Source organism: Camelus dromedarius, chromosome 19 (genome assembly GCF_036321535.1).
Source record: "Camelus dromedarius isolate mCamDro1 chromosome 19, mCamDro1.pat, whole genome shotgun sequence".
NCBI lineage: Eukaryota > Metazoa > Chordata > Mammalia > Artiodactyla > Camelidae > Camelus > Camelus dromedarius.
The window spans coordinates 3,803,115-3,820,070 of NC_087454.1; the positions used below are offsets into that span (position 1 = coordinate 3,803,115).

General features: G+C 48.8%; 1 protein-coding gene and 1 long non-coding RNA gene across 2 annotated transcripts in view; one reads left to right on the forward strand and one right to left on the reverse strand.

Annotated features, from left to right (window-relative positions):
* Positions 1-16,663, forward strand: part of LY86 (lymphocyte antigen 86) — a 47,037-nt gene extending 30,374 nt beyond the window's left edge. The window contains exons 4-5 of the mRNA XM_010992794.3: positions 12,142-12,194; positions 16,261-16,663. Of these exons, the coding sequence (XP_010991096.2) occupies positions 12,142-12,194; positions 16,261-16,344 (137 nt within the window). The 3' untranslated portion in view covers positions 16,345-16,663. The remainder of the gene's footprint in view (positions 1-12,141; positions 12,195-16,260) is intronic.
* On the reverse strand, positions 8,469-12,146 carry LOC135318442 (uncharacterized). Its single transcript, XR_004131310.2, has 3 exons — positions 11,925-12,146; positions 11,500-11,642; positions 8,469-9,797 (listed from the first exon to the last, which is right to left on the reverse strand). It is a non-coding gene; the product is annotated as an uncharacterized LOC135318442 (long non-coding RNA).
* Positions 16,664-16,956: the final 293 nt, after the last annotated feature.

A 16,956-nucleotide genomic window follows, 5' to 3' on the forward strand; every position in this document is an offset into this window, starting at 1 on the left:
CGAAATGTCGTTTCCTCTTCTTCTGCATCTTCCTCCGCCTCCTCTAAGGCAAGAGCACGCTGGATTGGAAGGCCCAGTGATGCTCGTGTGGCGTTGCCATTTACGATGCGATGGGTCACTCTGCGGAAACAGCCTATACGTCCGATTGTAGGGAAGTGGCCGGGTAGATCACTGTTCAGCCAAATAAAGGTACAATATGCTGTGCTTTGAAGTGAGGTTGAAGGAGACTATTAAAGTACAGGAAAATATACTCGTAAGAATATTGTTAAGTGACAAAGAAGCTGCTACAAACGAGGGCTCACTATTGGATCCTGTTTTTACTGAAATGCGTATAAGTGTGTACGCCCAGGAAAACGCCGAGATCGCACGCACTTAGGAGCTTAATCGCAAGGACCTGTAAATGGTGGCGCTGCAGAGCTTTATTTCCGTCTCCTTGGAAATCTCTTTTGCTTTTATAATCAATGTACAAGGTTACTCTTTCCAATCTTAGTTGATCTTTGTAGGAAAGACAAAGGAGGATGAATTCTCTTCCCAATGTGAGTACGTTTTCACAAAAAGAATCATAACCTACTTAATACTCAGTGACACTTGGAATTAAGCAAAATCTGAATCCAAGTGTTGCATAGAATGTCAAGGGCTCGTGTAATGTCCACTCTGAGCTCTGTCCTTGGGTCCCTGCGGCCCCCTTTACCGGCTGTGGGTTCACTGAGAGGGGCTAAACAGGCCCCCGTCTTGCTTCCTACTCTGTTACTGCTCCCTCGTTCCTTTCTCTACTCTCGGCATCAAGTCATGCAGATGCATTTGCTTTCTTTGATCTTGATGCTTTCAAACTCGCTCTGCCAATTTTTAAGACTGAACTGGCATTCAGCTGAATGTCCTTAATGACCACAACTAGTTACTAACCCTGAGGAGGGAAGCTTCAGTAAATAGCCTTAATACTCAACTTCTAACAGTGATGCCAGTAGAATCTGCATGTTGTTAGACAGCTTTGGTCGGGTCCACAGTCACGGACCGCCCTTACCCCACCGCATCTCAATCTTGGTTGCACATTCATTAGATTCATGCTGTTTTATGTGGAGGCCACTAGCCACATGTGGCTACTCGGCCACGGAAACATAGCCAGTCCAAATGGAGATGTGCTGTAAAGGTAAAATACGCACTGGATTTCAAAGGTTTGATCTGAAAAAAGAAAGCTGCACATTTCAATCGCTGTTGTCTTGGGTACATGTTGAAATGATAATGTTTGGGATATACTGAGTGAAATAAAACATATCATTAATATATCACTTAATTATCAACAATAAAACATGATATTTAACATTGTTAAAATTAACTTCACCTTCTTCAACGTTGCTACTAAAAGATGTAAAATTACACATGGGGTTCTCATTGTATTTTGTGAGGACAGTGCTACATTATAATGTCCCCTTCAAATTTTTGAAGATCCTAAAACTCCATACCCCAGACCAATGAAACCAGAATCTCTGGGATTAGCACCCAGGCCAGGTGGTTTCAGCCAAGGTTGAGGCGTAAGTACAGCCTTGGCTGAAACCTTGGCCCTAGGCAGGGACTGGACTGCACGATAGCAACCAGCATCCTCTTAGCACGTGAGGTGTGCTAGGGGCTTTCCAGGCACCTTGTGAGTATTAACTAATTAATTGGCATCAACCTTTTGAAGTATAGAAACTACCTTTATTAACCTCATGTTAACAGATGAGGAAATTGAGTCCCAGAGAGGTGAAGTAAGTTACCCTAGGTCACACAGCCAGCAGGCTAGGGAGCCGGGACCTGGTCTAAACCCATCTGCTACATACCCTCTTTGAACACAAAGGAACTGCCGCCGTAGATGTATAACTCATTTCAGCCCCCTACCAGGACTAGAGAAAAGATTTTAAATGCATGACCAAATTACAGGAATCAAACAATCATCTTTGGGTGTAACCAGCCGCTACATAAGGCCGTGTTTCTCAAAGTGTGGTCCCCAGACCGGCAACGTCAGCAACATCTTGGGAAAATGTTAGAGTCGCACGTTTTTGGTCCTCACCCAGAGCCAGTGAACTAGAAACTCTGGGCTGGGGCTTAGCGCCCTATGTTAACAAGCCCTTAGGTCACCGGTCAGCAACCTTTTCTGCAAAGGGCAAGACAGCAGACATTCAGGCTTTGCAGACCACGTGTCTCTCCCACAACCACTCACCAACGCTGTTGGAGCATGAAATGACCACAGACAACGTGGAAATGAATGGGCGTGGATGTGTCCCAATAAAACTTTATTTATGGACACTATTATCTGAAATTAAATATTCCACCTAGGTTTTCCACAACATGAAATATTATTCTTTTGAGTTTTTTCCTACCCTTTAAAAATGTAAAATCCATTCTTAGTTCACAGCTGCTCAAAACAGGCATTGGGTGGGATTTGGCCCATGTGCTGGAAATCACCAGCCCTGCCCGAGGTGCCTCTGTAGCAGACTTGCCTTTGGGAAAGACGGCTGTGAAGCCAGTCAGAATTCAGGGCTCTTCATCAGATCTGTGAACACACGTACCCTCTGGCTTTCGTTACAGTGAACACCAACCTAAGGTTCGGGATAAAATTCAGATCCAGGCTTCTCAGGAAAATATAACGACTTGACTTTGACTCTGCTTTCGCACATGCCAACAAATTAGATTTGGGACAAAGAGAGGGGACTTAGCACAGAGACGGATGGTGGGAAGAAAGAGCACCTGATGGAACGTGCACCCCAGTGTTCACAGCAGCGCTATTTACAGCAGCCAAGGCATGGAGACAACCTAAATGTCCATCAACAGATGCCTGGATAAAGAAGCCATGGTATATTACAGTGGAACACTACTCAGCCATAAAAAAGAATAAAATAATGCCATTTGCAGCAAGTGAAGTCAGCCAGAAAGAAAAAGAAAAATACCATATGATATCACTCAAATGTGGAATCTTAAAAAAAAAAAAAAGACACAAATGAACTTATTTACAAAACAGAAACAGACTCACAGGCATAGAAAACAAACTTATGGTTACCAGGGGAAAAGGGGGTAGGAAGGGATAAACTGGGGGTTGAAGATTTGCAGATACTAACTACTACACATAAAATAGATAAACAAGTTTCTTCTGTGCTGCACAGGGAACTATACTCAATATCTTGCAGTAACCTATAATGAGGAAGAATATGAAAAGGCATATATATATGCATGTATGTGTATGACTGAGACATTATGCTATGCACCAGAAATTGACACAACATTGTAAACTGACTATAGTTCAATTTTTTAAAACATGGGGAAAAACACAGATCTGAGAGAGAAAGAAAAGAAAGAAAGAAAGAAGGAAAGAAGGAAAGAAAAAGAAGGAAAGAAAGAAAGAAAGGAAGGAAGGAAGGAAGGAAGGAAGGAAGGAAGGAAGGAAGGAAGGAAGGAAGGAAGAAAATTGAAGACCACCTGATGAATAAGCCAGGGAGCAGGGCTCCTCCCCTCCCCATGGCTGCCACCTGCAGGCTAGGGCAGAGCCCTTTCCTTCTGGAAGACTTTTTAATCCCTGCTTCTCACTTACTTCATCCACGAAACGGGAGTAACCAGAATACTTCATTGGAAGACTAAATAAGAAATAACAACAGTAATAGTGAGATACATTTAAAATTTAGTCCACCACTGTTTCTCTGTAGCATCTGGAAAGCTTGTAGCGAAAATAAATATGACAATGACACCGCTGGAAGCTGAGGAGTCCTTAAGTCAAAGACATAACGCTCCCTGGTTTATCTTTCGCATAAATCAGAACTTACCTACTTTGTTTGTCCAGAGTGGGGAATATGTCATGATTAGGTGAATTTCAGCGTACAGCAAAGAAGATCTGCTGAGAGCTGGTTTTCAAGCCTGACATGGCAGTGCCCGCCGGGCAGGTGGTACCCCTGACAGCGCCTAAGGGATTCTGCTCTGAATCTCACTGATCTCACACCTACAAATTAGACAAGGTGGAAGTGCAGTGGGTACTCGTCGTGGCCGCCTGTCCTCCACCCCTTTCATTCACTTGGGCGTTTCCCATCTGTCCTGGTTCACGCTGAGCACGTGCCCCTGACTGTCCCCCGCGATCAGTCATTGTCAAGGATTCCCCGAGCATCAGTCTTCGCAGACGCTTCTCAGCCTCACTGTCTGCAACTATTCAAACTTCGGTCTGAACAGTGCTATCTGGATCAGCAATTCACTTTTTGGCAGCTCAAGTTCCTTAGACTTCACTATCTCTGTTTCTAAATGCTCCTTTTCACAGGTCTAAGAAATGGAGGAAATTTGGAAATTGCCTAGATTTGGAAATTTTTCCATAAACAACGCTTTCCACAAAATGCCTTCTACCTTGCAGCGCTGTAGTAGAAGACAGGGCAAAAAAGCACCTTCCAGGCAAGTGCTGCCTGGAGGAAGTTCCACCATTAATTTCTGCCCACGACCCAACAGCCTCCGACAAGCACACTGTTTTGCATTCACCGCACACGTAGTAACAAATGCAGGTCCAGGAACGCGCTCATTGATTTCTGCTGTAAAAGAAGGGGAGGAAGCGGCTTTATCTGAGGCCTCCAGTTTAAAACGCATCTTCTCTGGGGTGGCAGCCCCTGCCTATTCTCTTCCGTTTGATTTCCTTGCCGTTGCAGACCTCCTGCGTCTCCAAGTTGCTTGGCTTCAGGCTTTCTGCTCCGCTGGCCCTGTGCTCATTCTCAGTCTCTCCCTAGTCCCGGCTTCTGGGCCTGTCCTTCACCCACCGCAGCTAACAGCCCAGGGACAAGGTGGCGCAGGTGGGGACTAGTGCGTCTTGCTTCCATTTCCTATGCTGAGTCAACAGCTCCAAGGAGGGAGTGGTTCTCCATGGTTCTCCACCACCTGGGAAACTGCAGTTTGTCCGCCATCCTCACCCCCGCTGTCACTTTATAACTGCAGGCGGCTGCTGCCCAAACCGCTATCTCTCTATGAATTTCCTGCTCCCTGCTTCGCCGCACCGCCAGGCTGCCTTGGAGAGCACGGACCAGTATCACCCAGATGATTGTCCAACCGCAGATTGCAGGATCGACCCACAGCTTCCCAGCCAGCACGCCTGGGGGTGGGGAGGAGCCTGAGAATGTGCATCCCCAGGTGAGGCCGAAGATGCTGGTCCGGGGACCACAGCTTGGCAACCACAAGCCTAGTTATAAGTAAGCACAGGGTTGGAAGCCAGACTTACAGAGAGCTGGACCTTTACTGTCACTTGGGTTATGTGACTTCCGGCAAACTACTCAGTCTCTCTGAGCCTCAGTTTCCACATCTGTACGACAAGGAAGATACTTCATGGCACTGCTATAAGGATAAAGCCGGCGGGGTGGGGGGTAAAGTTCAAAGTGGCTAGAGCTCATGCTCAGCATGCACGAGGTCCTGGGTTCAATCCCCAGTCCCTCAAATAAACCTAGTTACCTCCCTCCCCCCACCCAAAAAAGAAAAAACTAAATTGGGCTGCTCTCTGCAAAGCCCTTGGAACAGAGCCCAGCACACAGTAAGCACCGCAGAAGTGATCAATGGTTACTACTTCACGCAGCTGATTAGGGGTTTCTCAAGGAAGGGCTCTGAGCCCCTGAAGTCGTCAATCTCAGAGTGGAATCTGCATTTCAACCAGGCCTGGAGGCGTGGTGGAGCCTCGGAGCCTTAGACGTTTAAGAGCTGCTCCTCAGGGGTAGCAGGAACCTGACTTCGGTGCGAGCTGTGTACCCTCTGGCGGCTGACCAGGCCAAGCCGAGACTCCGTGGCCCCCTCGCGCCTCTGGGGAGAGAGTCTCGTCTGCGTTTCTCATGAAACTGGAAATCTGAAGCACCAGCCACTCAGCCACCTGCCTTTTCTCTCTTCATGTTTTAGTCTTTGTCTGCACACTTCAAGCAGCTGTGGGTTTCCCACTTGTGATGGCCGGGCAGATGCTGCTGCTGCAAATTCATGGAGCATCAACAGCAACAGTGATTTCTTCTCATATGCGCAGAAAATGCCACCCTTGAACTGCAAAAAAAGACGAAGAGGAAGAGGAAGAAGGAGAAGGAGAAATAATTATCCCTCTAGAGTGAGTACCAGCAATGACCAAGAGAAAGAGGACTTTTTTTAAGAAAGGAAAGGAAGGAAGTGAGAGAGAAGAAAGGAAGGATAGATGGATGGATGGATGGAAGGAAGGAAGGAAGGAAGGAAGGAAGGAAGGAAGGAAGGAGCGAGCCTGTTAAGGAATCCTTTGCCCTGGGAGCTTTCCCTCCACCTTCAAACTGAAGTCTTTGTAAATGAGCCAGGAATGTGTTGAACCCGTCCTTTGACACTCGTCAGTTCTTTATTTTTGTTGAGCCCCGCTACTGAGACCAACAATGGCCTAAGACCAAAGCATTTTTAATTTTCTAAAACAATACAGGATCCTTTACAAATTTACAATACAGGATCCAGTTGTGGAATTTCATAAATCTGGCTGAAGGACTCACACTTCTGTACAATAATCGTTTAGGAAGTTAATTGAGAAGGCCGACCCCCACCCCCGGGTACCACTTCAAACCTCCGGCCAGGCTTGCCGGTGTTTGCATTTTAATAAACATCCCCAGAGCTCTGCCGGGCGGGCATGGGCCCCAGAGGCCGCCAGTCTGAGAAAGGTCACCCTTCGTGCTGTCTATTTCATTATTTCCAATCACAGAGCACTTCCCCGTGGCTGCCGCAGGTTTCTGAAGATCAGCTCAATTTCTTCTTTCTTTCCTCCTATCACCATCTTCTTCATTTCCATCTCTGGGAACCCAATCAGCCCACCAATTCACAACTTGTATTTTGAGAGTCGTATTAAGTGTTTATCTACAGAAATCCAGAAATAGGTTGGTAGGGGGAAAAAAAAAACTTAAATCCTCCTTCCTCTCTCATTGCCAGAAGTTATATATTTCACAGAGGAGACTTGGGCAGCTAAGACAAAAAGCTCTTGTAGGAAGAATAAAGTTGAAGGAAATTATTTCACCTTCTGGGCTGCAATTTCTCATCCACAACTTAATAATTGGCCCTGTCCGGTGTAGCAGCCACTAGTCACATGTGGTTATTGAACAGCAGAAACGTGAGCAGTCCAAAGAGAGATGTGCTCTAAGTATAGAGCAGGCACCAAGTTTTGAAGACTTTGTATAAAAAATAGCATGAAAAAAATTTAAAATATCTCATTAATACTTTTTATATTGGTTCTACATTGAAATTATATTTTTAATATTTGGATTAATATACATGGATTTTTTAATTAATTTCACTTGTTTCTTTTTCCTTTTTTTCAACTGTGCCCCTAGAAAACACAAATTAGAAATGTGGTTCGCATTATATTTCTATTAGACAGTGCGGACCAAAAAGTGCACCATCCAGTATGGTAGCCACTGGTCACCAGTGTCAGCTTAAATCATTTACATTTAAATTAAATTAAACATTCAGCCACACTCACCGCCTTTCAAGCTCTGAGTGGCCACATGTGGACTGCAGCTGCCATGTTTAATGATGCAGACACAGAACATTCCCATCTTTACAGAATGCTCTCCTGCACATCCACATCGCTGACCTGGTAGTTTCTATATTGCTTTAAATATTTTTAACTCTCTGTCCTGAGTTCAGTTGTATGAATTTATATTGGAAATTTCACTCTCTAGCCCGGTGGGGCCCCACGGGACCGGAGAGTTTAGAGAAAGCAGAGCTGGTCAGAGCCAGTCAGAGCCGGTCAAAGCCTGAGAGGTGAGGGGCAGTGCCTGAGCCTCCACTAGTGGCCAATTTGGTGCCTTTAAGGAAACACCCAAAGGCAGAGATGAGGCTCTCAGTCGGCCTAAAATGCTCTCTCCCTTATCTCTTTCTCCTGGGACCACTGCCCACAGCAGCCCCTGTACAGGGGTATCCCAGACCCTCACTCCCTCCTACTCACTGGAGGGCAGGATGCGGGCTGTGTCCTAGTTCAACACTGCGCCCCAGCCTCCAGGGCTCCAATGTGAGTAAATGAATAAATGATGATTTAAAAAATCTTTGTTCTGGGTGGGGAGGTACAGCTTAGTGGTAGAGAGTCTGCCTAGCATGCATGAGGTCTTAGGTTCAACCCCCAGTACCTCCATTATAAATAAATAAACAAACAAATAAGCAAACAAACCTAATACCCACCCCTCCAAAAAAACCACCTTTGTTCTGAACACACTAATCGGCCTATTTATGATCAATCATAACTCAGTCTTCTTATACTGTCAAAGACCCTCCTGATACTTAAATACTGATGACATTTTTGTAATAAATTTGAAAGAATGGAGGGGATTCCTGTAAGATACTAGCAAGGTCTAGGAAGTGGTGCAATTCCGCATAATGGAATCCACACACTCAGCGAGCACTTCCTTCCGGACCAGCATGTGAGCTGGTGACTGAGCACAAGATGCTGGAGGGCAGGACACAGCGCCCGGCCTCATGCTGGTCTAAACCTAAACCCTTAGGGATCTTTTATTACCACAATTTAAAAATCCATTTTTTCTCTCAGAAGACACTAGGTACAAAGCACACAAAGATCTGGGTCCAAAAAATAAAGACAATTGGCAGAAAAGACTTCATGTGTTCAGAAGCAGGAAGGTGAATTTTTTTTAATCTACTGCACATGAAAAACTTATCAAGATTCCAAGCGAAGGAAAGGAGGAAGCGGGTACAGATACACTGGGGCTCTTTTTATAGTACTGGAGTGTGAGGATGTTAATTAAAGGAATCTCAGAATCGGAGATGATCTGAAAAAGGAAGGAGGGAGAATTTAATTTTAGGTGTTGTTTCATCAGGTTAAAAAAAAAAAAAAGACAGTTTCATGAGTTACTTGCGGAAATTCTCAGGGACTTCATGGGCCCCCAGAAAAGCTCCAGTTGAAACTGTAAAGTGAAGGAGTTCATGCCAGTTTCTCGCCCCAGTAAAGGACCTTAACAGTGAAGCACAAGTGAGCAAAGCTCAGGACGTTAAAAGAACGTAACAAAATGTTGGGGATCATCTGACTGGTATTCTTTTTGAAGAATGAGCAGCACTCATCCACTTTTTAAAACAGAAGCTAAAAAAAAAAAAACCAAGACACCAGCAGAACTTGGCTGTTGTGCACACTGGCTCAGGAAAAAGGTCTCCAAACCCAGCCTCGGTGTGGTTCCCAGTATCCCACGTGAGCCTTCATCACATCACTGTCCTTCACGTCTGCTGAATAACTGTACAACAAGCAACTGGGGACCCCATTCTTCTCCGCGGGCTTACCTGCAACCTCTCTAGTCCCCTTCATGCCCTGGAGGGGAGGCATTCCTATTTCTGTCTGGCAGATGCAGAAGCTGAATCACAGGACGGTTAAGCAAATCGTCCACCAACACTTAGTAGGAGAGCTGGGTCCTGAACCCATCGGTCTGCCTCCAGGTCAAGCCGTTTGCACTACGCCCCTTAGGACAGCAAGTAGAAGCATGAAGTGGGCATAAGATGCGTCCGAGGGAATCCAGCCAGACCTGTGGACGGGCACACTCACTCTGCTTCCAAGCTAGAAGCGCCCCGTGCCCTGAGAGCCAGCTGGAGTGACTCTAACTGGTCCATACCCATGGCAACCTCAGTCCTTGAGCTGCAGGCGGCAGAAACCTACTCCAGCCAACAAAAGCAACGGGATTTTCTTGAAAGTCTACCTCGGAGTCACAGAACTTGTGAGAAGGCTGCAAGGCAGAGAGTGGACAGGTCTAGACTGGACAGCTGAAACGAAGAATATCTGGGTCTTGGGTCTCTTTGTGCTTCTGCTCAGACTGTCCTAGCGTGGGTCAGAGCATCCACTAGGGAAGAGAGAACAGATTATTTTGTTGTTGGTGGTTAGGTCCTTGTCTCACTGCAGAAAGAATTCAGAGACAAGACACGGAGGTTAAGAAAGTAAAGTGAGGACTTATTAAAGGATGGATAGGACACTCTCAAGGCGGGAGCAACAGGCTCAGGCGAGCGGCCGCGCTGAGTTTCTTTGGCAAGCTGGTTACATAGGACGTAAAAATGAATGGTTGGAATATTCACTGGGGAGGGAAGGGACTGGGGTCTTATTCCCAGATTTCCATCCCAGCTCCACCTTCCAGTGGGGAGGAGGGATTTTTGTCCTTATTGAGTCTGGATCGGAAGTGTTACGGCCTCGGTGCATGATGGGTACTTCAAATCTGCAAGGCTAATTTTATTATAATGAGGCCATAATGAGCAAATTTACACTCGGACACTAGAGATTTCTGCATTTCCCAACGTTTCTTCGTCTGCCTCCAGGACACCTGTCACCCCAAAATGTGTGATTTCTTATCAGCCCCGAGGTTCCTGCTTTTCTGTCTGCCCAAGGATCCCTGTTGTTCACATGATGTATGGCCTTCTGCCATTTGGCCTGGGCCCCCCTTTCTCTGCTCATATCTAGCTCTCTCTCTGCTCTGACTATTTCCTTAAAAGAAACCACGTGCTGGTAGCTGGGCCTCCGTGTCCCACAACCCCAGGGGGTCCATTCATACGGACTGTAACAAACGGTCGGCCCTGGGTTGTAGGCCGACCAGGACCACAGGCAGCACCCCCGCACCGCTGCTCTTTTAGGCACACCGCCCACACGCTCCGCTTACTCCTCACACAGTCAGCTCTCTAGCCGGATGCTGTGTCTTCCCCAGCTGCCCTGGGAGACCCCTAAGTATACACCCAGGACTGTAAGACTTCTGCTTCTGATACCACATCACACAGAGCAACAGTTCCCAGTGAACCTCTTGCTTATACCCACAACCAAACATATGTTTCTTTTTAACAATGAATGGATCCGTATATTGAGAGCAATGAACTTCCATCTGGCACCCACCATGTGTTTGTGTTATCCCCGCAAGGTACTAGGGAGCGACCACCGGAAGGAAGGGTAGCTACGTTAAGGATATGGGCATTTAACAGACGCCAAAGGCTACACTGAGACCAGGTCTCCTGGTAGAAGTTCAGGTCTCGGCTGGCTCCAGGGAGGCCTTTTTAAAGGAGATTATCCTTGTGCCCCTGGTATCGTTCCACGTGAGCGGCTGCTTGGGCACCAGTCACAGAGCCCCTGGCCCCGCCCCTTTAACTGGGGAGAGTTTGGTCTGTCTCCAAATATTAACTGAGCATCTGTTAAGTGTCAGGTGCTGTGTGAGGCAGGAAGTCACTGTACCAGTAAGAGAGCCCAGTACCCAGCGCCATCCATAAACCAATGAGCATCTGTTCTCCGGCATCCTCCTCCTCCGTCCCTCCGCCCTCATCACCAGATTGGCTGCTCCGAATGGCTCCTTCCCTCGTCCAGGCTCCTGCGTCAGCATACCCCAGGCGTGGATCCTTCCAGCGGGAAGTGGATTACAGTAGCAGGAGCAAAAGGAAGTTGGTTGGCAGGCCCGTATCCCGGCTCTGGACCTCTGCTCATTCGATAACCTCATTCAATAACCATACATTGCACCCGTGCTCTGCGTTAGACTCTGGGCAGTGGGAGCCTCTACGACACATTTCTGTCCTTACCTTACACAGACTCTCAGCTGCATTCAACACAGTTGCTCCAGTGCCTTCCAGACATTGTTATTAGTGCTTTATGTTGATGAACTTTCTTTATTCTTCACAGCTCTGTTATTGTCATTATTATACCCATCTTAAAAATGAGGAACCTGTGGAGGAAGGGTTTAGCTCAGTGGTAGAGCGCATGCTAGCATGCATGAGGTCCTGGTTCAGTCTCCAGTACCTCCATTAAAGAAATAAATAAAGCTATTCCCCACCCCACCCCACCCCTCCGACCGCCACCAATGAAAAAACAAAGGAAAGTGAGCACAAAGAGATAGTAACTGTCCAAGGGCAGGCAGCCACTGGAAGCGGTCTTAGGATTTAGCCTCGCCCAGCCCAGCGCCAGCCTGGCCTCTTGGCCATCACTCCACCTGCCTAACTCCCATTACCTGCGTGTCTCCTTCCAGCACTTTTTAGGACCGAGATGCATTCTCGCTGCATGGTTTCCGTACCATCAGTCTCCTCATTAGAACACCTGCGACGTGAGGACTGACACCTTCTCGTCCATCACTGGCTCCCCGGGGCACAGTGGGCACAGATAATAGAGTGAATCACTTTTGTCTTAAATGATTGAGTGACATTATGTGTGTTTTGTCTCTTTTCCAGAGCAGATTTATTATGCCGGCCCTGTCAATAATCCTGGATTCGAAATTCCCGTGGTAAGATTTTGCTTTTCTGTTTTTTGTTTCTTGATTATTGTATTGAGCAGTTTCTTGAAGGAGGAGATGCAGAAGAGGATGGGGGCGGGAGAGAGAGGAGAACAGAGGAGGAAGAGGAGGAGGTGGGAATTAAGCTGACATCTCAGAGCTTTCGTGTCGGCCAGCACTAAGGAGACCCTTTCTCAGCGAAGCTGCCCCCTCATCTTGGGCACTAATGCTTGACACGTGGGTTTTGGCGTTTCGGTATTTAACACTTTTGTCCTGGATCATCCTCTGGGAAGACACCTCCCACTGAGGAGGATGCCAGTGGCCTGTCCTGCGGGATGTCTAGGGGACAGCCGGGTGGCTAGAGCTGTTGGGGGCAGGGCGAGGGAGGCAGCCAGTGGGAAGCTGGCTTTCCTCTAGTATTGTGAAACTTTCTGTCTTGAGCTCCAATCTGACTGGGGTTGCCAGATGAAATTCAGGACACCCTGTTAAATTTGAATTTCTGATAAACAGCAACTACATGTTTGTACAAATATGACCCATCTAATATGGTTCAGAGAAAAATAAGACAAACACAGCCGGGAAAGCCTAAAGGTCCCTCAGTTACTGTCCTTGCACAGTGGTCACCAACTAAATGAAATGCCCACGACTTGCACATGGACCAGGGAGGCCCACAGGTAAGGTACACTTCTCCACTAATTCCTTTTTACTCAACATACTGTGACTTTAAGAAACGGCTGAATTCCAGCAGGTCCGACATAAGCTGTCCATTTTCCGCACGCTGCTCCCGAGGCCACCCTATGGAACAGCAGCAGAAGGGTCACCAAAATGTGACAATTTTAACTATTTGGTTTTCAGCTCCATTCTTCCAATCTTTCAAAACCTGTGTGTGAGTCTAGAAAAGTATTTCCTTCATAAAGAATCTGCCGAACTTTGTTTCATCCCTCTGTATGCTTCCTTTCTGTCCCAGCCTCTGGGGTCTCCTGTTTAAAGCCATCAAGCCTTCAGACGGTCTTGGACTTTGCGCTGGTGTTGCTCTGACAGCTGGGAGGTGTCCAGCCTTCCCTTCCTTCTCTGAGTCCTCCTCCACAGACTCTTCAGGAGAATATGACAGTTTTGCAAACCCTCTTCCCGTCTAGGATGTGAGGCTGAATGTCTCCCAGTAAGATTTTTCTTCAAATCTTTGCCATTTGAATGCTTTTTCTTTCCCCTTTTTCCTTTGGACACCCCCACCCCCACCCCCCCGGGCTGGAGAGCGACTTAAAATTTGCAAATAACTGATTTTTGTCTTGCACTATTGACTTTATTTTTAAAACCAGTTATCCTTAGCAACTGCTCGGAAACAGAGGGGAAAGAACTTAGAGTCTCAGGATCCCTTTGAAAGAAAAGTAGCAGAGATGTCAAGAGCTGTACTGCAACCACCCAGGATGCTTGGGTGGGTCCACCGCCTGCCTCCGAAGACCACCAGCAGGGCTCCCTGGGATGCGGCCCAATGTGAGGCCGAGACAGTGGCCAGCTCGCCTGGCCCCGGGCCTGCTTGTTTAAACATCTGCAGACGCTCTCTGCCTGGCCCTCCTATCTCTTCCTCTTCTGAGGCCGGCGCCCGGGAGGCAGAAATCCGGCCAGCCCTGCCCTGCCCCAGGCAGGCCTGACAAGGGAAAGAACTGGAGGGGACACATGTGACCTGTCACATATGCAGCAGAGACAGCTGGAGGCCTTAAGCCTAACTTGGGCTCCCACGCTGGCCCAAGACCAGCTCAGTCAGCCCAGAGGCTCCGGGCCGACAGCCAGCCTGCCAGGCTTGGAGACTTTGCTTCCTAATATGGGACAGAAATGGTGCAAAGACTTCTGGTTTTAAAAGACCTACCCGGGATCGCTCCCTACTCCTCCCACCAAATCCCCCGAGATGAGCTCTGTGCTAATTCCATCCCCGCGCGGCCACAGACTTTCCCGCGCAGCAGTCAGTCTGCAGGGCCTTGGTATTATTTTCTTTCAACAACACAGCCGGCCCCTTGGTTGAAGTCCTGCCTGCAGCAGGCATCCGCCTGTGATGGCTGCATTCTGACTTTGAACCCAGAGGCCCTTTGGGCGCCCAAAGCGCACGGACAACTTGCAGGTACAGCCCGAACTCAGCCTCAGTGCAGAGGGCACAACTCCTAAGTCGCAAAGCCAGGGCTCTCCTCAGCTGCAGAAAGGCCGCTGCTTCTGCCCATTGTCCCTCCCCTGTCCCCCTTGTCCTTCTAGCTTGTCCCTCCTCCTGCCTGCAGACGGGCACCATTGCCTGAATCCTCTTGCCCCTTAAACCAGAGTACATATACCTTCTAATTCGTGATCCAGAACCCCTTCCTGATAAAGCAATGACGAAAACTTCAGTTGCTTTTCAATAATTTTGCGTGGTGTGTACTTCAACACACAGGGAAGTGGTTAAAAGTAATCACAGACACAGGCAATCTATAAGGAAAAAGAATATGAAAACGAATATATATGCACATGTATGGCTGAAACATTACGCCGTACACCAGAAATTGACACACTGTAAACTGACCATACTTCAATTTTCTTTTAAAAAGTAAACGATGGTGATAATGCGGATGGTGATGATGAAACACCGTCAGATGCAAACGGGAGCTGGTCTTTACTCAGAATTAATTCTCTAACTTTTACACTGTGGGTTGAAGTCCTAACACTGCCTCTGAAATCACAGATGCTTGATACTTGAGCAGACTCACGGGAACCTAGACCGTCACAGAATCTTCGGGGTGAGGGGTGCCTTAGGTCACTCTCATCAACCCTCACACCCAAGACGTCTTCAGTGTTGGGGAACCCGCTTGCTCCTGGACCTCTGCTAATTGCTGGAAAGTTCTCTTCTAACCAAAACCACTTCTCATGCAACATCTACCCAGTGGTCTGATTTAGCCCTTCCCTCCGGCTTATGCAGATTGAACCCCTTTCCTTCCCCGGGTGACAGGCTCGTCAAAGATGCTCCAGGAGTTTCTTGAGCATCCTCTGCCCTGCTTACCGCTACCTCCACCACCCAGAGTGTTTCTCCAGAGAGTCTGCAGACACGACACCCCCGCGTGGCCGGTGGGGCTGGACAGGGCTTCAGCGATGAACAACACAGACGTGGCTCGGCCCTGGGTTCCTCCTGCAGATCCACATGCAGCCTGGCTGCCAGCTGGACCAAGGGAGTCCTCTACGGACTGTCATGGCCAGAAAGGGAAAACCTAAAAGGCAGGGATTCTTTTCCTAGGAGCGCGCTTTGGTTTCATGCAGTTGAATCTGGCTCCCTCAGCTGACTTCTCCATCTCAGAAAATGACATTTTAGCCTTCTTGCTACTCAGGCCAGAACATTTGGAGTCATCCTTAACCCATCTCTTTCCCACCCTCATGGGTTTCCCCAGTAAATCACATCGGCTCTTATTTCAAAATCTATCCAGATTCCCACCCCTCTCCCTATCCCCACCGCCCTCTCCAAACCTTCGCCATCTCCCACCTGCCTTGTTACTGCCACCGCCTCGTCCCTGGTCCTACTCCTTCCTGCCTCTCCCCTGCAGTCTCTTCCCAGCAAAGAGCCAGAGGGCCCCTGTGGACAGAAGAGGCCACTCCGTAGCGAGGAAGCAGCAACCCCACCACGGCGAGCGAGGACCTCCCTGACCTCATCCCCTCTCCCCGTGGGTCCTCTCCCCATAGACCCATGAGCCTCCTCACTGTCCCTGCAATGCAGGGCCGCCAACCCCTGGACAGTGTGGAATGCTCCCGCATCCCCTTCAGGTTTGCTCAAAGGTCACCTTCTCAGGGGACCTGCCTTCGCCACCCTAGTTAAAACTGCAAACCAGCACCAGCCCCCCACCACCCCCTGGGCCACCCAGCATCCCCACCCGCCCCTTCCCTGTGGGACTTCCATCTGAAATGTGAGATGTTCATCTGGGCTGTCCCTCCCAGCGAGCCTGGGAGCCCCCAGGGGTGCGGATCATCCCCCGAGGTTAGCGCAGAGCCTGTGCAGGGCAGAGCTGCACACCACCTGCGGGACGTCGATGCCTCTGTGGGTCACACACCTCCCGCTTTCCCCGCACCCCTCCAGGGAGAGTACCAGGTCCTGCTGGAGCTCTACAACAGAGACCACTCCACCGTGGCCTGCGCCAACGCCACCGTCACCTGCTCCTGAGCATCTCCAGGCGCCACCAGCTCTGTCTCCGGAGAACCACAGCCCCTCCCGCTGAACCTGCCATGAGGAAGGACCAGTTGACAGCAGAGGAAGGCTCCTGGAAGGTGCAGGCACCGATCTCAGGCCCAGGACCAGAGGTCCCCAGACTCCACAGATGCAGTGATGCCCCCAAGGACCTGCTCCTTAGGAACTCCTGGGGGTCGCCAGGGTCTCAGGGTCCGTCCTCCTTCCCCAAGTGCTCGCCTGACAACCGCTCCCTGCTTTTCAGCTCCTGGGGGGCCCTTCTTCAGTCACCCAGAATAAAGAAACCAGCCCACAATTGTGCCTTGTGTTCTGTTCGAAGTCTTAGTACAACCCTGAGAGCTATAACGTTAATTTCCTCCGCATCCAGTGCTGGCCGCTGCCACAGAGGAAGTGACGCTGACAGATTCAGGACCATGATGGCCCGGCTGCGGTGACGGCACCGGGGACTCAGCTGCTCCTTCTCCCAGGGAAGCCCTGCCCTGGACGTGCGGGCCAGAAGCTGATGAAGCCCCACAGTGACGTCACGATCTCACCTGAACAAACTGAGTTTTAACTTCATTCCCCCAAAGCGTGGCCGTCCCGGCACCA